The following is a 22,237-nucleotide window of genomic DNA, read 5'->3' as shown; positions in this document are numbered from 1 at the left end:
TCATGGGAGCGCAGGATACTGACAGGGAAGGCCCAGCAGTGCATCATGGGAGCGCAGGATACTGACAGGGAAGGCCCAGCAGTGCATCATGGGAGCGCAGGATACTGACAGGGAAGGCCCAGCAGTGCATCATGGGAGCGCAGGATACTGACAGGGAAGGCCCAGCAGTGCATCATGGGAGCGCAGGATACTGACAGGGAAGGCCCAGCAGTGCATCATGGGAACAAAGGATACTGACAGGGAAGGCACAGCACAGGCTATGAGCAAACTTAGGGGGCTGTTCCTGCTGAATTGTGCTTAGTACAGGGGAATCCCTATGTGCCATAGTTTTATGGTATCTCTCTGTACAGGCTATGGGCAAACTTAGGGGGCTGTTCCTGCTGAATTGTGCGTAGTACAGGGGGAATCCCTATGTGCCATAGTTTTATGGTATCTCTCTGTACAGGCTATGAGCAAACTTAGGGGGCTGTTCCTGCTGAATTGTGCTTAGTACAGGGGAATCCCTATGTGCCATAGTTTTATGGTATCTCTCTGTACAGGCTATGGGCAAACTTAGGGGGCTGTTCCTGCTGAATTGTGCTTAGTACAGGGGAATCCCTATGTGCCATAGTTTTATGGTATCTCTCTGTACAGGCTATGAGCAAACTTAGGGGGCTGTTCCTGCTGAATTGTGCTTAGTACAGGGGAATCCCTATGTGCCATAGTTTTATGGTATCTCTCTGTACAGACTATGGGCAAACTTAGGGGGCTGTTCCTGCTGAATTGTGCTTAGTACAGGGGAATCCCTATGTGCCATAGTTTTATGGTATCTCTCTGTACAGGCTATGGGCAAACTTAGGGGGCTGTTCCTGCTGAATTGTGCTTAGTACAGGGGAATCCCTATGTGCCATAGTTTTATGGTATCTCTCTGTACAGGCTATGAGCAAACTTAGGGGGCTGTTCCTGCTGAATTGTGCTTAGTACAGGGGAATCCCTATGTGCCATAGTTTTATGGTATCTCTCTGTACAGGCTATGGGCAAACTTAGGGGGCTGTTCCTGCTGAATTGTGCTTAGTACAGGGGAGAGTAAATACACACTTGCCCTACCCCACAGAGGAGCAGTGCAGGAGTCGGGCCCCGAGGCTGCGCTGGGGGGGGGGGGACACACAGCACTAACAGTGGAGCTGTTGGTTCTTGCCCAGTGAGCGACACCCCCGGGGGCCCCAGTACATATATGGGCAGGAACATGCGCTGTGGGGAAATGAGAATAATTCACACCTGGATCCCAAATTCCACATGAATACAAATCTCTACAGTCAGCAGAACCGACCCCCCCCCCCCCCACCCAGAGAATCACCAGGGGGGAACGCACAGCGCATATAGTGCTTGGCCCAAGAGCTAGCAGTCTAGGCATCTCCAAAGCACTTCAAAGGAACGTGTATGTATGTATATGTATATATATATATATATTAGAGAGAGAGAATACGTATATCTCGTTAGGGGGGCAGTGTATAGGTTAGGGTACGTATATCTCGTTAGGGGGCAGTGTATAGGTTAGGGTACGTATATCTCGTTAGGGGGCAGTGTATAGGTTAGGGTACGTATATCTCGTTAGGGGGCAGTGTATAGGTTAGGGTACGTATATCTCGTTAGGGGGCAGTGTATAGGTTAGGGTACGTATATCTCGTTAGGGGGGCAGTGTATAGGTTAGGGTACGTATATCTCGTTAGGGGGCAGTGTATAGGTTAGGGTACGTATATCTCGTTAGGGGGGCAGTGTATAGGTTAGGGTACGTATATCTCGTTAGGGGGGTCAGTGTATAGGTTAGGGTACGTATATCTCGTTAGGGGGGCAGTGTATAGGTTAGGGTACGTATATCTCGTTAGGGGGGCAGTGTATAGGTTAGGGTACGTATATCTCGTTAGGGGGCAGTGTATAGGTTAGGGTACGTATATCTCGTTAGGGGGGCAGTGTATAGGTTAGGGTACGTATATCTCGTTAGGGGGGCAGTGTATAGGTTAGGATACGTATATCTCGTTAGGGGGGCAGTGTATAGGTTAGGGTACGTATATCTCGTTAGGGGGAGTGTATAGGTTAGGGTACGTATATCTCGTTAGGGGGGCAGTGTATAGGTTAGGGTACGTATATCTCGTTAGGGGGCAGTGTATAGGTTAGGGTACGTATATCTCGTTAGCAGTGTATAGGTTAGGGTACGTATATCTCGTTAGGGGGGCAGTGTATAGGTTAGGGTACGTATATCTCGTTAGGGGGGCAGTGTATAGGTTAGGGTACGTATATCTCGTTAGGGGGCGTGTATAGGTTAGGGTACGTATATCTCGTTAGGGGGCAGTGTATAGGTTAGGGTACGTATATCTCGTTAGGGGGGCAGTGTATAGGTTAGGGTACGGTTAGGGGCGTGTATAGGTTAGGGTACGTATATCTGTTAGGGGGGCAGTGTATAGGTTAGGGTACGTATATCTCGTTAGGGGGGCAGTGTATAGGTTAGGGTACGTATATCTCGTTAGGGGGGCAGTGTATAGGTTAGGTACGTATATCTCGTTAGGGGGGCAGTGTATAGGTTAGGGTACGTATATCTCGTTAGGGGGGCAGTGTATAGGTTAGGGTACGTATATATAGGTTAGGGTACGTATATATCTCGTTAGGGGGCAGTGTATAGGTTAGGGTACGTATATCTCGTTAGGGGGCAGTGTATAGGTTAGGGTACGTATATCTCGTTAGGGGGGCAGTGTATAGGTTAGGATACGTATATCTCGTTAGGGGGCAGTGTATAGGTTAGGGTACGTATATCTCGTTAGGGGGGCAGTGTATAGGTTAGGGTACGTATATCTCGTTAGGGGGTCAGTGTATAGGTTAGGGTACGTATATCTCGTTAGGGGGCAGTGTATAGGTGGGTAGTATCTCGTTAGGGGGCAGTGTATAGGTTAGGGTACGTATATCTCGTTAGGGGGCAGTGTATAGGTTAGGGTACGTATATCTCGTTTAGGGGGCAGTGTATAGGTTAGGGTACGTATATCTCGTTAGGGGGGCAGTGTATAGGTTAGGGTACGTATATCTCGTTAGGGGGGCAGTGTATAGGTTAGGGTACGTATATCTCGTTAGGGGGCAGTGCGCTCGTTAGGATACGTATATATATATATATATATATATATATATATATATATATATATATATATATATATATATATATATAGCTTAGGGCGCCATACCGTTAATGAGAGGGGAGGGGCTAAGCGAAGGTGACCCACACACAATGATGGATGCGCCGCTGTCGGCGCTAATAATAACTTTACGACGCCCCCCCCCCCCCCCGTCCGACATGCAACTTCCAACACAAACCCCAGAGTGAATATCAGTAACCATGGCAACCGGTGATGCGCCCGGCGGGGGGGCCGCGCCAAATTATACGGTGGAGTTGAATCATCAGAATCTCCCAGGAAATCAGAGACACTTCTGCAATGTGGCCTTTAAAGGGGCGTGGCTTCCACACCATTAACCCCTTCTGTTTGTCTTCAAGCAATCTTTAAAGGAGAACCAACATTCCCCCTGCCCTGTATGACTTTGGCGCCCCCTCTCTACTGCCCCTGCCCCCCCTGAACCCCACCCTACATGCACCCCTGTACAATGCTCACCCACGCCACTTCCTGTTTCCAGCTCCACTTCCTGTTTGCAGCCCCCCGGCACTCAGTGCCAAGCAGGAACAAGTCAATCACTTCCTGCAATGCCACCAGCTCCTGGTTGGTGCCAATTACATTGGGACATTGGCCTAAGAGCAAGTAGTCGAGCGCTAATGCCCCCTCAGCTATTGCCCTAGGGTAGGCCTGTGATCCATGGCTGTAGCCAATGGTTGTGAGTAGGGGAGGGGGGGGAACATGGGGGCAAGTAGGGGAAGGTGCACTGGAGGGGCAAAGGGGGGAAGCATGGGGGCAAGTAGGGGAGGGGGCAAGTAGGGGAAGGTGCACTGGAGGGGCAAAGGGGGGAGCATGGGGGCAAGTAGGAGAGGGGGCATGGGAGGGGGCAAAGGGCACAGGGGGGGAGCTTGGGGGCAAGTAGGGGAGGGTGCACTGGAGGAGAGCTTGGGAGAGGAGAGGAGTCTCCCATGGGAATGACAGACCCTACAAACAAACAGGATGTGCGGATGAAGTGTGTGCGTGAGAATGATTCCCCCCCAGGGGGTTACACACTCTGTGAGAGACTGCCCCGGGGGTTACACACTCGGTGAGAGACTGCCCCGGGGGTTACACACTCTGTGAGAGACTGCCCCGGGGGTTACACACTCTGTGAGAGACTGCCCCGGGGGTTACACACTCGGTGAGAGACTGCCCCGGGGGTTACACACTCGGTGAGAGACTGCCCCGGGGGTTACACACTCGGTGAGAGACTGCCCCGGGGGTTACACACTCGGTGAGAGACTGCCCCGGGGGTTACACACTCGGTGAGAGACTGCCCCGGGGGTTACACACTCGGTGAGAGACTGCCCCGAGGGGGTTACACACTCGGTGAGAGACTGCCCCGGGGGGTTACACACTCGGTGAGAGACTGCCCCGGGGGTTACACACTCGGTGAGAGACTGCCCCGGGGGTTACACACTCGGTGAGAGACTGCCCCGGGGGTTACACACTCGGTGAGAGACTGCCCCGGGGGGTTACACACTCGGTGAGAGACTGCCCCGGGGGTTACACACTCGGTTGAGAGACTGCCCCGGGGGGTCACACACTCGGTGAGAGACTGCCCCGGGGGGTTACACACTCGGTGCGGGGGTTACACACTCGGTGAGAGACAGCCCCGGGGGGTTACACACTCGGTGAGAGACAGCCCCGGGGGGTTACACACTTGGTGAGAGACTGCCCCGGGGGGTTACACACTCGGTGAGAGACTGCCCCGGGGGGTTACACACTCGGTGAGAGACTGCCCCGGGGGGTTACACACTCGGTGAGAGACTGCCCCGGGGGGTTACACACTCGGTGAGAGACTGCCCGGGGGGTTACACACTCGGTGAGAGACTGCCCCGGGGGGTTACACACTCGGGAGAGACACCCTGGGGCCCCAAGTCAGTGTGGGAAAGAGACAACAGTAGGAAGTAGAACAAGCACAGGCCTGTCCGTGCCCAACAGGGGCCCCAGGGGAGCCGGAGAGTTGGGGGCCCGTCACTCAGTACCAAAGGCAGAGTATTCATTATGGAGTCTCGGTGGCTGATTAGAACAGAGGCCGGGCCTCTCATTAGCGCTGCAGCTATAAGTAAGGGGTTAAGAGCGCTAATTAAGTAGATTGTTCCCTTTACGTTATGATTGGGACAAAATGACGGGTAATTAAGGAGGAAACGCAGCTCTTTCTACTCATTTCCACTCACTCAGCGACATTCCTGCAAGTCGGATCCAACAGAACCTGAACAAGCAGCCCCATTGGCCGCCGATACTGGCGACTGTCGGGCCAGCAAGTCTGACCATGGGAGAGTAGTTGTACAGGGTAATACAAGGGCACTCTCTGGCACAGTGGCACGATGCCCAGGTATAAATTGGGTACAAGTCCCTCGGGTACAGTAATGGTACCAGAAACACAGGGAGAGGGGGTTGGGCAAGCAGCCGGCTCCGCCTCACATGATGATTGGCTGCTCCCCCAGTACCAGCTGATAAAGAACTCGCCAGTGCCCCCCGTGCCCCCATGTAAATGTAATGGCATCACCAGCCTCCTGATCCTGGCAGCTTTGGCCTGGGCACCAATCAGAGAACCAAACAGGGCACCAAGCAGGGAACCAATCAGGTCACACTAAATACAAAACAGGTCCACCAATCACTTCCTCTCAGAACCCAATAAGGATACAATGTATCAGTGCGGGAAACATCCCAACCCGCCGCCCAATCAGAGCAATGCCAGTCTGTAACTGCGCCAATGGGGCGCTACTGGGTAAGGCAGCACCAACATAACACAAGTGGGTACCAAGGAGCAACAGTGGGTACAGCAGTGCCAGTAACACAAATGGGTACCAAGGGGCAGTAGTGGGTACAGCAGTGCCAGTAACACAAGTGGGTACCAAGGGGCAGTAGTGGGTACAGCAGTGCCAGTAACACAAGTGGGTACCAAGGGGCAGTAGTGGGTACAGCAGTGCCAGTAACACAAGTGGGTACCAAGGGGCAGTAGTGGGTACAGCAGGGCATACAGAGAACAAGTACACGGCACGGGGCACCAGTCCCAGCTGTAAGGGGGTGGGGCATTAGTGTAGAAAGCAGGGAAAGGGTTAAGTGCGTTTGCCAGCGAGGGTGGAGCCGGCGGGGCAGGTACAGACCTGATGGGATTGGGCAATGGGATTAGCGTTCTGATGCAAAAGGTGGGAGGTGAGTCAGGAGTCAGAACTGTTACGCACAGCACTAAAGGGCAACTTAACCCACATTCCCTATCCTGTATATAGGCACTACATACAGGCTAGGGGCCCCACACAGCAGTATAGGGGCTACATACAGGCTAGGGGCCCCACACAGCAGTATAGGGGCTATATACAGGCTAGGGGCCCCACACAGCAGTATAGGGGCTATATACAGGCTAGGGGCCCCACACAGCAGTATAGGGGCTATATACAGGCTAGGGGCCCCACACAGCAGTATAGGGGCTACATACAGGCTAGGGGCCCCACACAGCAGTATAGGGGCTACATACAGGCTAGGGGCCCCACACAGCAGTATAGGCGCTACATACAGGCTAGGGGCCCCACACAGCAGTATAGGCGCTACATACAGGCTAGGGGCCCCACACAGCAGTATAGGGGCTATATACAGGCTAGGGGCCCCACACAGCAGTATATATACAGGCTAGGGGCCCCACACAGCAGTATATATACACAGATTAGGGGCCCCACACGGCAGTATATATACAGGATAGGGGCCCCACACAGCAGTATATATACACAGATTAGGGGCCCCACACGGCAGTATAACCAGTGAAAGCAGAAGGCCAATGACTTACTTTATGTAGTAACGAGCGCCTTCGAACGTGTAGCCCTCCTCCCAGCCCGTGGGCAAGTCTGTGGGGGAAATAAAGGGCAATATGAATGGTACATATGGAATTACAAGACATCGGCTAATACACATACAGGCAGGGCTATATATTTGCAATTGGTCATCCTTCTGATTTGCGCTTTTCCACCATTGAAAGGTTCTGCTTTGCAGCACTGCAGTATGGCACAGGCACCTGGTTTCTATGGCCCCACTCGCCCTAGCAACCCAGCAGTGGAATAAAGGACAAGCCAGAGGAATAGGAAAAGGCACATACCAGCAGACACCATCTGGGGGCAGCGCCTCCTACCCACACGCTGCTGCTAAATCAGCTTGGCACGGCGCAGCGGCACAATAACCATCTTTCCCCACATATGTGCCTCCCCTCGCTCAGCCTGGCATAGGGGAAACAGAGCGGCGAGACAGGCGGGTACACTGAGGGTGGGCACCTACTGCCCTCCTGTCTCTCTTCTTATATACAGGCTGGGGGTGGGTACCTACCTATACAGGCAGTAGGGAGACAGATATATACAGGCTGGGGGGTGCCTACCTATACAGGCAGTAGGGAGACAGATATATACAGGCTGGGGGGTGGGTACCTATACAGGCAGTAGGGAGACAGATATATACAGGCTGGGGGGTGGGTACCTATACAGGCAGTAGGGAGACGGATACATACAGGCTGGGGGGTGGGTACCTATACAGGCAGTAGGGAGACAGATATATACAGGCTGGGGGGTGGGTACCTATACAGGCAGTAGGGAGACTGATACATACAGGCTGGGGGGTGGGGTACCTACCTATACAGGCAGTAGGGAGACGGATACATACAGGCTGGGGGGTGGGTACCTATACAGGCAGTAGGGAGACTGATACATACAGGCTGGGGGGTGGGTACCTATACAGGCAGTAGGGAGACTGATACATACAGGCTGGGGGGTGGGTACCTATACAGGCAGTAGGGAGACTGATACATACAGGCTGGGGGTGGGTACCTATACAGGCAGTAGGGAGACTGATACATACAGGCTGGGGGGTGGGTACCTACCTATACAGGCAGTAGGGAGACGGATACATACAGGCTGGGGGGTGGGTACCTATACAGGCAGTAGGGAGACTGATACATACAGGCTGGGGGTGGGTACCTATACAGGCAGTAGGGAGACTGATACATACAGGCTGGGGGGTGGGTACCTATACAGGCAGTAGGGAGACTGATACATACAGGCTGGGGGTGGGTACCTATACAGGCAGTAGGGAGACTGATACATACAGGCTGGGGGTGGGTACCTACCTATACAGGCAGTAGGGAGACGGATACATACAGGCTGGGGGGTGGGTACCTATACAGGCAGTAGGGAGACTGATACATACAGGCTGGGGGGTGGGTACCTATACAGGCAGTAGGGAGACTGATACATACAGGCTGGGGGTGGGTACCTATACAGGCAGTAGGGAGACTGATACATACAGGCTGGGGGGTGGGTACCTACCTATACAGGCAGTAGGGAGACGGATACATACAGGCTAGGGGGTGGGTACCTATACAGGCAGTAGGGAGACTGATACATACAGGCTGGGGGGTACCTACCTATACAGGCAGTAGGGAGACGGATACATACAGGCTAGGGGGTGGGTACCTATACAGGCAGTAGGGAGACGGATACATACAGGCTAGGGGGTGGGTACCTATACAGGCAGTAGGGAGACGGATACATACAGGCTGGGGGGTGCCTACCTATAAAGGCAGTAGGGAGACGGATACATACAGGCTGGGGGGTAGGTGTAGCCCCCTATCTGCACGCTCAGAATAGGCCCCTCCCCCTGCACATACATGGAACAGGCATGTCCGCAGTCTCCACATTCCTTTGGGGTAAATTCCATGTGTGTGACAAGCGGTGACCGAGGACAAGGAGGGGTTTAGGTGCAGTACATGCCAATCCCAGGTACCCGCTCACAGCTTTGCTCGAATTGCACCCCCCGTGCAGATGCCCCTGGCATGCCTCCCTGGGCCCCAGATTTAAACTGGGTACAGACGAGTGTGCAAGGCCTTACTGGCGACAGTCCATGTGCAAATGGGTACAGACGAGTGTGCAAGGCCTTACTGGCGACAGTCCATGTGCAAATGGGTACAGACGAGTGTGCAAGGCCTTACTGGCGACAGTCCATGTGCAAATGGGTACAGACGAGTGTGCAAGGCCTTACTGGCGACAGTCCATGTGCAAATGGGTACAGACGAGTGTGCAAGGCCTTACTGGCGACAGTCCATGTGCAAATGGGTACAGACGAGTGTGCAAGGCCTTAGTGGAGACAGTCCATGTGCAAATGGGTACAGACGAGTGTGCAAGGCCTTAGTGGAGACAGTCCAGGTGATACTGGGTACAGACGAGTGTGCAAGGCCTTACTGGCGACAGTCCATGTGCAAATGGGTACAGACGAGTGTGCAAGGCCTTACTGGCGACAGTCCATGTGCAAATGGGTACAGACGAGTGTGCAAGGCCTTACTGGCGACAGTCCAGGTGATACAGAGTACAGACGAGTGTGCAAGGCCTTAGTGGAGACAGTCCAGGTGATACTGGGTACAGACGAGTGTGCAAGGCCTTACTGGCGACAGTCCATGTGCAAATGGGTACAGACGAGTGTGCAAGGCATTACTGGCGACAGTCCATGTGCAAATGGGTACAGACGAGTGTGCAAGGCCTTAGTGGAGACAGTCCAGGTGATACAGAGTACAGACGAGTGTGCAAGGCCTTAGTGGAGACAGTCCAGGTGATACAGAGTACAGACGAGTGTGCAAGGCCTTACTGGAGACAGTCCAGGTGATACTGGGTACAGACGAGTGTGCAAGGCCTTACTGGAGACAGTCCAGGTGATACTGGGTACAGACGAGTGTGCAAGGCCTTACTGGAGACAGTCCAGGTGATACTGGGTACAGACGAGTGTGCAAGGCCTTACTGGAGAGAATCCAGGTGATACTGGGTACAGACGAGTGTGCAAGGCCTTACTGGAGACAGTCCAGGTGATACTGGGTACAGACGAGTGTGCAAGGCCTTACTGGAGAGAGTCCAGGTGATACTGGGTACAGACGAGTGTGCAAGGCCTTAATGGAGACAGTCCAGGTGATACTGGGTACAGACGAGTGTGCAAGGCCTTACTGGCGACAGTCCATGTGCAAATGGGTACAGACGAGTGTGCAAGGCATTACTGGCGACAGTCCATGTGCAAATGGGTACAGACGAGTGTGCAAGGCCTTAGTGGAGACAGTCCAGGTGATACAGAGTACAGACGAGTGTGCAAGGCCTTAGTGGAGACAGTCCAGGTGATACTGGGTACAGACGAGTGTGCAAGGCCTTACTGGAGAGAGTCCAGGTGATACTGGGTACAGGCGAGTGTGCAAGGCCTTACTGGAGACAGTCCAGGTGATACAGAGTACAGACGAGTGTGCAAGGCCTTAGTGGAGACAGTCCAGGTGATACAGAGTACAGACGAGTGTGCAAGGCCTTACTGGCGACAGTCCATGTGCAAATGGGTACAGACGAGTGTGCAAGGCCTTACTGGCGACAGTCCATGTGCAAATGGGTACAGACGAGTGTGCAAGGCCTTACTGGCGACAGTCCATGTGCAAATGGGTACAGACGAGTGTGCAAGGCCTTACTGGCGACAGTCCATGTGCAAATGGGTACAGACGAGTGTGCAAGGCCTTACTGGCGACAGTCCATGTGCAAATGGGTACAAACGAGTGTGCAAGGCCTTACTGGCGACAGTCCATGTGCAAATGGGTACAGACGAGTGTGCAAGGCCTTACTGGCGACAGTCCATGTGCAAATGGGTACAGACGAGTGTGCAAGGCCTTAGTGGAGACAGTCCAGGTGATACAGAGTACAGACGAGTGTGCAAGGCCTTAGTGGAGACAGTCCAGGTGATACAGAGTACAGACGAGTGTGCAAGGCCTTAGTGGAGACAGTCCAGGTGATACTGAGTACAGACGAGTGTGCAAGGCCTTACTGGAGACAGTCCAGGTGATACTGGGTACAGACGAGTGTGCAAGGCCTTACTGGAGACAGTCCAGGTGATACTGGGTACAGACGAGTGTGCAAGGCCTTACTGGAGACAGTCCAGGTGATACTGGGTACAGACGAGTGTGCAAGGCCTTACTGGAGAGAATCCAGGTGATACTGGGTACAGACGAGTGTGCAAGGCCTTACTGGAGAGAATCCAGGTGATACTGGGTACAGACGAGTGTGCAAGGCCTTAATGGAGAACAGTCCAGGTGATACTGGGTACAGACGAGTGTGCAAGGCCTTACTGGAGAGAGTCCAGGTGATACTGGGTACAGGCGAGTGTGCAAGGCCTTACTGGAGAGAATCCAGGTGATACTGGGTACAGACGAGTGTGCAAGGCCTTACTGGAGACAGTCCAGGTGATACTGGGTACAGACGAGTGTGCAAGGCCTTACTGGAGACAGTCCAGGTGATACTGGGTACAGACGAGTGTGCAAGGCCTTACTGGAGAGAATCCAGGTGATACTGGGTACAGACGAGTGTGCAAGGCCTTACTGGAGACAGTCCAGGTGATACTGGGTACAGACGAGTGTGCAAGGCCTTACTGGAGACAGTCCAGGTGATACTGGGTACAGACGAGTGTGCAAGGCCTTACTGGAGAGAATCCAGGTGATACTGGGTACAGACGAGTGTGCAAGGCCTTACTGGAGAGAATCCAGGTGATACTGGGTACAGACGAGTGTGCAAGGCCTTACTGGAGACAGTCCAGGTGATACTGGGTACAGACGAGTGTGCAAGGCCTTACTGGAGAGAATCCAGGTGATACTGGGTACAGACGAGTGTGCAAGGCCTTACTGGAGAGAATCCAGGTGATACTGGGTACAGACGAGTGTGCAAGGCCTTACTGGAGACAGTCCAGGTGATACTGGGTACAGACGAGTGTGCAAGGCCTTACTGGAGACAGTCCAGGTGATACTGGGTACAGACGAGTGTGCAAGGCCTTACTGGAGAGAATCCAGGTGATACTGGGTACAGACGAGTGTGCAAGGCCTTACTGGAGACAGTCCAGGTGATACTGGGTACAGACGAGTGTGCAAGGAGGTACTAGAGCACAAGTTGATTCTCCCGTTTCACAAGCACAAACCACAAGAAGAAGCACAAGGGAAACAGAACAAACCCACTCACCCAGTGAGGATCACATGTCCAATATCTGTGGGAGCAGCAAGGCCCCCCCCACTCACGTGCACTAATTGTCACTCTTTTGCACACAAGTCCCCTGGCACAGGGCCCCCCCCCCCGCACCCCGGCACAGGGCCCCCCCCCCAGCACCCAGCCCCCGGCACAGGGGCCCCCCCAGCACCCAGTCCCCTGGCACAGGGGCCCCAGCCCAGTCCCCACACCCAGTCCCCTGGCACAGGGGCCCCCAGCACCCAGTCCCTGGCACAGGGGCCCCCCAGCACCCAGTCCCCTGGCACAGGGCCCCCCAGCACCCAGTCCCCTGCACAGGGGCCGCCCCCAGCACCCAGTCCCCTGGCACAGGGCCTCCCCCAGCACCCAGTCCCCTGGCACAGGGGCCCCCCCAGCACCCAGTCCCTGGCACAGGGCCCCCCCAGCACCCAGTCCCCTGGCACAGGGGCCCCCCAGCACCCAGTCCCCTGGCACAGGGGCCCCCCGCACCCAGTCCCCCTGGCACAGGGGCCCCACCAGCACCCAGTCCCCTGGCACAGGGGCCCCCCAGCACCCAGTCCCCTGGCACAGGGCCCCCCAGCACCCAGTCCCCTGGCACAGGGGCCCCCCAGCACCCAGTCCCTGGCACAGGGGCCCCCCCAGCACGCCAGTCCCCTGGCACAGGGGCCCCCCCAGCACCCAGTCCCCTGGCACAGGGGCCCCCCCCACCCGCAGCCCCGCCAGTCCCCTGGCACAGGGGCCCCCCCAGCACCCAGTCCCCTGGCACAGGGGGCCCCCCCAGCACCCAGTCCCCTGGCACAGGGGCCCCCCCAGCACCCAGTCCCCTGGCACAGGGCCCCCCCCAGCACCCAGTCCCCTGGCACAGGGGCCCCCCCAGCACCAGTCCCCTGGCACAGGGGCCCCCCCCAGCACTCAGTCCCCTGGCACAGGGGCCCCCCCCAGCACTCAGTCCCCTGGCACAGGGCCCCCCCCAGCACTCAGTCCCCTGGCACAGGGGCCCCCCCCAGCACTCAGTCCCCTGGCACAGGGGCCCCCCCCAGCACTCAGTCCCTGGCACAGGGCCCCCCCAGCAACTCAGTCCCCTGGCAGCAGGGGCCCCCCCCAGCACTCAGTCCCCTGGCACAGGGGCCCCCCCAGCACTCAGTCCCTGGCACAGGGCCCCCGCCCAGCACTCAGTCCCCTGGCACAGGGGCCCCCCCTCCAGCACTCAGTCCCCTGGCACAGGGGCCCCCCCAGCACTCAGTCCCCTGGCACAGGGGCCCCGACCCCAGCACTCAGTCCCCTGGCATCAGGGCCCCCCCAGCACTCAGTCCCCTGGCACAGGTGGCCCCCCCAGCACTCAGTCCCTGGCACAGGGGCCCCCCCCGCACTCAGTCCCCTGGCACAGGGGCGCCCCCCAGCACTCAGTCCCCTGGCACAGGGGCCCCCCCAGCACCCAGTTTCCTGGCACAGGGGCCCCCCCAGCACCCAGTTTCCTGGCACAGGGGCCCCCCCAGCACCCAGTCCCCTGGCACAGGGGCCCCCCCAGCACTCAGTCCCTACATGCCCCCAGTCAAACCCTTCCATAGTCGAGGCCTTTCCCCAGTCAGCTGTTTACCTGGCGCCTACTTGGTACTTACCAGCGAACCCTCAGAAGTCACCCCTCATGCCCCGAGCCTGCCCCCCCCCCATACCCCAGTGGGCACTTACCTGGAGCCTTCCTGTGCCCCGTGAGTATGGTCTCCCCGGTGACTGGGTGCAGCCACGTCGTACTCTTTGCTTCTTCACTGGGGGGGAAAGCACTTATGTTAGAGCCACAAACTGAGTGTGAGTGTGAGTTGGCACAGAGTACAGGTACATGTGAGTGTCAGTGCAAGTGTAGCTCAGGTGAGTGGGGCACAGGGAGTAGATGGGGGTGAGTGGGGCACAGGGAGTAGATGGGGGTGAGTGGGGCACAGGGAGTAGATGAGGGTGAGTGGGCACAGGGAGTAGATGGGGTGAGTGGGCACAGGGAGTAGATGGGGTGAGTGGGGCAACAGGGAGTAGATGGGGGTGAGTGGGGCACAGGGAGTAGATGGGGGTGAGTGGGGCACAGGGAGTAGATGGGGGTGAGTGGGGCACTGGGAGTAGATGGGGGTGAGTGGGGCACAGGGAGTAGATAGGGGTGAGTGGGGCACAGGGAGTAGATGGGGGTGAGTGGGGCACAGGGAGTAGATGGGGGTGAGTGGGGCACAGGGAGTAGATGGGGGTGAGTGTAGCTCAGGTGAGTGGGGCACAGGGAGTAGATAGGGGTGAGTGGGGCACAGGGAGTAGATAGGGGTGAGTGGGGCACAGGGAGTAGATAGGGGTGAGTGGGGCACAGGGAGTAGATAGGGGTGAGTGGGGCACAGGGAGTAGATAGGGGTGAGTGGGGCACAGGGAGTAGATAGGGGTGAGTGGGGGCAAGGGAGTAGATAGGGGTGAGTGGGTCGCACAGGGAGTGAATTAGGGGTGAGTGTAGCTCAGGTGAGTGGGGCACAGGGAGTAGATAGGGGTGAGTGGGGCACAGGTAGTAGATAGGGGTGAGTGTAGCTCAGGTGAGTGGGGCACAGGGAGTAGATAGGGGTGAGTGGGGCACAGGGAGTAGATAGGGGTGAGTGTAGCTCAGGTGAGTGGGGGCCACAGGGAGTAGATAGGGGTGAGTGTAGCTCAGGTGAGTGGGCACAGGGAGTAGATAGGGGTGAGTGTAACTCAGGTGAGTGGGGCACAGGGAGTAGATAGGGGTGAGTGGGGCACAGGGAGTAAGATAGGGGTGAGTGTAGCTCAGGTGAGTGGGGCATAGGGAGTAGATAGGGGTGAGTGGGGCACAGGGAGTAGATAGGGGTGAGTGGGGCACAGGGAGTAGATAGGGGTGAGTGTAGCTCAGGTGAGTGGGGCATAGGGAGTAGATAGGGGTGAGTGGGGCACAGGGAGTAAGATGGGGGTGAGTGGGGCACAGGGAGTAGATGGGGGTGAGTGGGGCACAGGGAGTAGATGGGGGGAGTGGGGCACAGGGAGTAGATGGGGGTGAGTGGGGCACAGGGAGTAGATGGGGGTGAGTGGGGCACAGGGAGTAGATGGGGGTGAGTGGGGCACAGGGAGTAGATGGGGTGAGTGGGGCACAGGGAGTAGAAATGGGGGTGAGTGGGGCACAGGGAGTAGATGGGGGTGAGTGGGGCACAGGGAGTAGATGGGGGTGAGTGGGGCACAGGGAGTAGATGGGGGTGAGTGTAGCTCAGGTGAGTGGGGCACAGGGAGTAGATAGGGGTGAGTGGGGCACAGGGAGTAGATAGGGGTGAGTGGGGCACAGGGAGTAGATAGGGGTGAGTGGGGGCACAGGGAGTAGATAGGGGTGAGTGGGGCACAGGGAGTAGATAGGGGTGAGTGGGGCACAGGGAGTAGATAGGGGTGAGTGGGGCACAGGGAGTAGATAGGGTTGAGTGGGGCACAGGGAGTAGATAGGGGTGAGTGGGGCTACAGGGAGTAGTAGGGGTGAGTGGGGCACAGGGAGTAGATAGGCGGTGAGTGGGGCACAGGGAGTAGATAGGGGTGAGTGGGGCACAGGGAGTAGATAGGTGGTGAGTGGGGCACAGGGAGTAGATAGGGGTGAGTGGGGCACAGGGAGTAGATAGGGGTGAGTGTAGCTCAGGTGAGTGGGGCACAGGAGTGAGTAGATAGGGGTGAGTGGGGCACAGGTAAGTTAGTATAGGGGTGAGTGTAGCTCAGGTGAGTGGGGCACAGGGAGTAGATAGGGGTGAGTGGGGCACAGGGAGTAGATAGGGGTGAGTGTAGCTCAGGTGAGTGGGGCACAGGGAGTAGATAGGGGTTGAGTGTAGCTCAGGTGAGTGGGGCACAGGGAGTAGATAGGGGGTGAGTGTAACTCAGGTGAGTGGGGCACAGGGAGTAGATAGGGGTGAGTGGGGCACAGGGAGTAGATAGGGGTGAGTGTAGCTCAGGTGAGTGGGGCATAGGGAGTAGATAGGGGTGAGTGGGGCACAGGGAGTAGATAGGGGTGAGTGGGGCACAGGGAGTAGATAGGGGTGAGTGTAGCTCAGGTGAGTGGGGCATAGGGAGTAAGATAGGGGTGAGTGGGGCACAGGGAGGTAGATAGGGGTGAGTGGGGCACAGGGAGTAGATAGGGGTGAGTGGGGCACAGGGAGTAGATAGGGGTGAGTGTAACTCAGGTGAGTGGGGCAACAGGGAGTAGATAGGGGTGAGTGTAACTCAGGTGAGTGGGCACAGGGAGTAGATAGGGGTGAGTGTAGCTCAGGTGAGTGGGGCACAGGGAGTAGATAGGGGTGAGTGGGGCACAGGGAGTAGATAGGGGTGAGTGGGGCACAGGGAGTAGATAGGGGTGAGTGGGGCACAGGGAGTAGGTATGGGGGTGAGTGGGGCACAGGGAGTAGATAGGGGTGAGTGGGGCACAGGGAGTAGATAGGGGTGAGTGGGGCATAGGGAGTAGATAGGGGTGAGTGGGGCATAGGGAGTTAGATAGGGGTGAGTGGGGCACAGGGAGTAGATAGGGGTGAGTGGGGGCACAGGGAGTAGATGGGGTGAGTGGGGCAAACAGGGAGTAGATGGGTGGGTGAGTGGGGCACAGGGAGTAGATGGGGGTGAGTGGGGCACAGGGAGTAGATGGGGGTGAGTGGGGCACAGGGAGTAAGATAGGGTGAGTGGGGCACAGGGAGTAGATAGGGGTGGTGTAACTCAGGTGAGTGGGGCACGGAGTAGATAGGGGTGAGTGTAACTCAGGTGAGTGGGGCTCAGGGAGTAGATAGGGGTGAGTGTAACTCAGGTGAGTTGGGCTCAGGGAGTACATAGGGGTGAGTGTAGCTCAGGTGAGTGGGGCTCAGGGAGTAGATAGGGGTGAGTGGGGCTCAGGGAGTAGATAAGGGGTGAGTGGGGGCACAGGGAGTAGATAGGGGTGAGTGGGGCACAGGGAGTAGATAGGGGTGAGTGGGGCACAGGGAGTAGATAGGGGTGAGTGTAACTCTAGGTGAGTGGGGCACAGGGAGTAGATAGGGGTGAGTGTAACTCAGGTGAGTGGGGCTCAGGGAGTAGATAGGGGTGAGTGTACTTCAGGTGAGTGGGGCTCAGGGAGTAGATAGGGGTGAGTGTAACTCAGGTGAGTGGGGCTCAGGGAGTAGATAGGGGTGAGTGTAGCTCAGGTGAGTGGGGCTCAGGGAGTAGATAGGGGTGAGTGGGGCTCAGGGAGTAGATAGGGGTGGTGGTAGCTCAGGGAGTAGATAGGGGTGAGTGTGACTCAGGTGAGTGGGGCACAGGGAGTAGATAGGGGTGAGTGGGGCACAGGGAGTAGATAGGGGTGAGTGGGGCACAGGGAGTAGATTAGAGGGGTGAGTGGGGCACAGGGAGTAGATAGGGGTGAGTGGGGCACAGGGAGTAGATAGGGGTGAGTGGGGCACAGGTGAGTGGGGCACAGGGAGTAGATAGGGGTGAGTGGGGCACAGGTGAGTGGGGCACAGGGAGTAGATAGGGGTGAGTGGGGCACAGGGAGTAGATTGGGGTGAGTGGGGCACAGGGAGTAGATAGGGGTGAGTGGGGCACAGGTGAGTGGGGCACAGGGAGTAGATAGGGGGTGAGTGGGGCACAGGGAGTAGATAGGGGTGAGTGGGGCACAGGGAGTAGATGGGGTGAGTGGGGCACAGGGAGTAGATAGGGGTGATTGTGACTCAGGTGAGTGGGGCACAGGGAGTAGATAGGGGTTGAGTGGGGCACAGGGAGTAGATAGGGGTGAGTGGGGCACAGGGAGTAGATAGGGGTGAGTGGGGCACAGGTGAGTGGGGCACAGGGAGTAGATAGGGGTGAGTGGGGCACAGGTGAGTGGGGCACAGGGAGTAGATAGGGGTGAGTGGGGCACAGGGAGTAGATTGGGGTGAGTGGGGCACAGGTGAGTGGGGCACAGGGAGTAGATAGGGGTGAGTGGGGCACAGGTGAAGTGGGCACAGGGAGTAGATAGGGGTGAGTGGGGCACAGGGAGTAGATAGGGGTGAGTGGGGCACAGGGAGTAGATAGGGGTGAGTGGGGGCAGCAGGGAGTAGATAGGGGTGAGTGGGGCACAGGGAGTAGATAGGGGTGAGCTGGGGCAAAGGGAGTAGATAGGGGTGAGTGGGGCACAGGGAGTAGATAGGGGTGAGTGTGACTCAGGTGAGTGGGGCACAGGGAGTAGATAGGGGTGAGTGGGGCACAGGGAGTAGATAGGGGTGAGTGGGGCACAGGGAGTAGATGGGGTGAGTGGGGCACAGGGAGTAGATAGGGGTGAGTGGGGCACAGGGAGTAGATAGGGGTGAGTGGGGCACAGGGAGTAGATAGGGGTGAGTGTGACTCAGGTGAGTGGGGCACAGGGAGTAGATAGGGGTGAGTGGGGCACAGGGAGTAGATAGGGGTGAGTGGGGCACAGGGAGTAGATAGGGGTGAGTGTGACTCAGGTGAGTGGGGCACAGGGAGTAGATAGGGGGTGAGTGGGGCACAGGGAGTAGATAGGGGTGAGTGGGGCACAGGGAGTAGATAGGGGTGAGTGGGACACAGGGAGTAGATAGGGGTGAGTGGGGCACAGGGAGTAGATAGGGGTGAGTGGGCACAGGGAGTAGATAGGGGTGAGTGGGGCACAGGGAGTAGATGGGGGTGAGTGGGGCACAGGGAGTAGATAGGGGTGAGTGGGGCACAGGGAGTAGATAGGGGTGAGTGGGGCACAGGGAGTAGATAGGGGTGAGTGGGGCACAGGGAGTAGATAGGGGTGAGTGGGGCACAGGGAGTAGATAGGGGTGAGTGGGGCACAGGGAGTAGATAGGGGTGAGTGGGGCACAGGGAGTAGATAGGGGTGAGTGGGACACAGGGAGTAGATAGGGGTGAGTGGGGCACAGGGAGTAGATGGGGGTGAGTGGGGCACAGGGAGTAGATAGGGGTGAGTGGGACACAGGGAGTAGATAGGGGTGAGTGGGGCACAGGAGTAGATAGGGGTGAGTGGGGCACAGGGAGTAGATGGGGGTGAGTGGGGCACAGGGAGTAGATAGGGGTGAGTGGGGCACAGGGAGTAGATAGGGGTGAGTGGGGCACAGGGAGTAGATAGGGGTGAGTGGGGCACAGGGAGTAGATAGGGGTGAGTGGGGCACAGGGAGTAGATGGGGGTGAGTGGGGCACAGGGAGTAGATGGGGTGAGTGGGGCACAGGGAGTAGATGGGGTGGTGGGGCACAGGGAGTAGATAGGGGTGAGTGGGACAGGGAGTAGATGGAGTGAGTGGGGCACAGGGAGTAGATAGGGGTGAGTGGGACACAGGGAGTAGATAGGGTTGAGTGGGGCACAGGGAGTAGATAGGGGTGAGTGGGTACACAGGGGAGTAGATAGAGTGAGTGGGGCACAGGGAGTAGATAGGGGTGAGTGGGACACAGGGAGTAGATAGGGGTGAGTGGGGCACAGGGAGTAGATAGGGGTGAGTGGGACACAGGGAGTAGATAGGAGTGAGTGGGGCACAGGGAGTAGATAGGGGTGAGTGGGACACAGGGAGTAGATAGGGGTGAGTGGGGCAAGGGAGTAGATAGGGGTGAGTGGGACACAGGGAGTAGATAGGAGTGAGTGGGGCACAGGGAGTAGATAGGGGTGAGTGGGACACAGGGAGTAGATAGGAGTGAGTGGGGCACAGGGAGTAGATAGGGGTGAGTGGGGCTCAGGGAGTAGATAGGGGTGAGTGGGGCACAGGGAGTAGATAGGGGTGAGCGGGGCATAGGGGTGAGTGGGGCACAGGGAGTAGATAGGGGTGAGTGGGGCACAGGGAGTAGATAGGGGTGAGTGGGGCACAGGGAGTAGATAGGGGTGAGTGGGGCACAGGGAGTAGATAGGGGTGAGTGGGGCACAGGGAGTAGATAGGGGTGAGTGGGACACAGGGAGTAGATAGGGGTGAGTGGGGCACAGGGAGTAGATAGGGGTGAGTGGGGCACAGGGAGTAGATAGGGGTGAGTGGGGCACAGGGAGTAGATAGGGGTGAGTGGGGCACAGGGAGTAGATAGGGGTGAGTGGGGCACAGGGAGTAGATAGGGGTGAGTGGGGCACAGGGAGTAGATAGGGGTGAGTGGGGCACAGGGAGTAGATAGGGTGAGTGGGGCACAGGGAGTAGATAGGGGTAGAGTGGGGCACAGGGAGTAGATAGGGGTGAGTGGGGCACAGGGAGTAGATAGGGGTGAGTGGGGCACAGGGAGTAGATAGGGGTGAGTGGGACACAGGGAGTAGATAGGGGTGAGTGGGGCACAGGGAGTAGATAGGGGTGAGTGGGACACAGGGAGTAGATAGGGGTGAGTGGGGCCAGGAGTAGATAGGGGTGAGTGGGGCACAGGGAGTAGATAGGGGTGAGTGGGACACAGGGAGTAGATAGGGGTGAGTGGGGGGCAGCAGGAGAGTAGATAGGGGTGAGTGGGGCACAGGGAGTAGATAGGGGTGAGTGGGGCACAGGGAGTAGATAGGGGTGAGTGGGGCACAGGGAGTAGATAGGGGTGAGTGGGGCACAGGGAGTAGATAGGGGTGAGTGGGGCACAGGGAGTAGATAGGGGTGAGTGGGACACAGGGAGTAGATAGGGGTGAGTGGGGCACAGGGAGTAGATAGGGGTGAGTGGGACACAGGGAGTAGATAGGGGTGAGTGGGGCAGTGAGTGCAGGTGAGTGTGAGTCTCCCCCCCCGGTACCCCAGGCCCAGCCCGTGCCTCACACTCACACTCACACTCACACTCACACTCACACTCACACTCACACTTACTTGATAAAGAATACGCGGCCCCCCCGGGAGATGCCGAAGCGCCAGGAGCCCGGCAGGGAGGGGAGCCAGTCCGGGGCCGCCATTTGTGTCAGCAGCGGGAGCGCGCACCGGGCACTACTCTCCCTTCCACTCGCACTCTCGCCCCGCCCCCTCCCTGCGCGCTCACTGCAACCCAATCAGCTGCAGCCTACAGGGACGCGCACTGCCCAGCCCCGCCCCCTCCCCTAGGGTCCCGGATACTGAGAGAGAAGCGCTGTCTGAGGGGAGAGCGGCACTGACTGGGGGTACAGCCTTGTGAGAGACAGCTGGGGGCACTGACTGGGGGTACAGCCTTGTGAGAGACAGCTGGGGGGCACTGACTGGGGACAAGCCTTGTGAGAGACAGCTGGGGGCACTGACTGGGGGTACAGCCTTGTGAGAGACAGCTGGGGGCACTGACTGGGGGTACAGCCTTGTGAGAGACAGCTGGGGGCACTGACTGGGGTACAGCCTTGTGAGAGACAGCTGGGGGCACTGACTGGGTACAGCCTTGTGAGAGACAGCTGGGGGGCAACTGACTGGGGGTACAGCCTTGTGAGAGACAGCTGGGGGGGCACTGACTGGGGGTACAGCCTTGTGAGAGACAGCTGGGGGGCACTGAACTGGGGTACAGCCTTGTGAGAGACAGCTGGGGGCACTGACTGGGGGTACAGCCTTGTGAGAGACAGCTGGGGGGCACTGACTGGGGTACAGCCTTGTGAGAGACAGCTGGGGGCACTGACTGGGGGTACAGCCTTGTGAGAGACAGCTGGGGCACTGACTGGGGGTACAGCCTTGTGAGAGACAGCTGGGGGCACTGACTGGGGTACAGCCTTGTGAGAGACAGCTGGGGCACTGACTGGGGGTACAGCCTTGTGGAGACAGCTGGGGGGCACTGACTGGGGGAACAGCCTTGTGAGAGACAGCTGGGGGGCACTGACTGGGGGTACAGCCTTGTGAGAGACAGCTGGGGGGCACTGACTGGGGGTACAGCCTTGTGAGAGACAGCTGGGGCACTGACTGGGGGTACAGCCTTGTGAGAGACAGCTGGGGGGCACTGACTGGGGGTACAGCCTTGTGAGAGACAGCTGGGGGGCACTGACTGGGGTACAGCCTTGTGTGAGACAGCTGGGGGGCACTGACTGGGGTACAGCCTTGTGAGAGACAGCTGGGGGGCACTGACTGGGGGTACAGCCTTGTGAGAGACAGCTGGGGGGCACTGACTGGGGTACAGCCTTGTGAGAGACAGCTGGGGGCACTGACTGGGGTACAGCCTTGTGAGAGACAG

At 57.6% G+C, this 22,237-nt stretch overlaps 1 protein-coding gene across 17 annotated transcripts in view; it reads right to left on the bottom strand.

Moving 5' to 3' along the window:
- The window catches only part of plekha5 (pleckstrin homology domain containing A5), an 87,146-nt gene extending 66,048 nt beyond the window's left edge, over nt 1-21,098 (bottom strand). For 7 of the 17 annotated variants that reach the window (XM_031898406.1, XM_031898412.1, XM_031898414.1 and 4 more), the window contains exons 1-3: nt 20,932-21,094; nt 13,862-13,938; nt 6,955-7,012 (exon numbers count right to left, since the gene is read on the bottom strand). In XM_031898406.1, the coding sequence (XP_031754266.1) occupies nt 6,955-7,012; nt 13,862-13,938; nt 20,932-21,014 (218 nt within the window). In that variant the 5' untranslated portion in view covers nt 21,015-21,094. Of the gene's footprint in view, nt 1-6,954; nt 7,013-13,861; nt 13,939-20,931 lie in introns of all 17 variants that reach the window. The other 10 variants (XM_031898416.1, XM_031898420.1, XM_031898422.1 and 7 more) reach the window with 4 other exon arrangements.
- Between the last annotated feature and the right edge of the window lie 1,139 nt (nt 21,099-22,237).

The sequence above is a fragment of the Xenopus tropicalis genome, chromosome 3, assembly GCF_000004195.4.
Source record: "Xenopus tropicalis strain Nigerian chromosome 3, UCB_Xtro_10.0, whole genome shotgun sequence".
Lineage (NCBI taxonomy): Eukaryota > Metazoa > Chordata > Amphibia > Anura > Pipidae > Xenopus > Xenopus tropicalis.
Note: the sequence above shows the minus strand (reverse complement) of the source record. Positions and strands in the feature narration are given on the sequence as shown.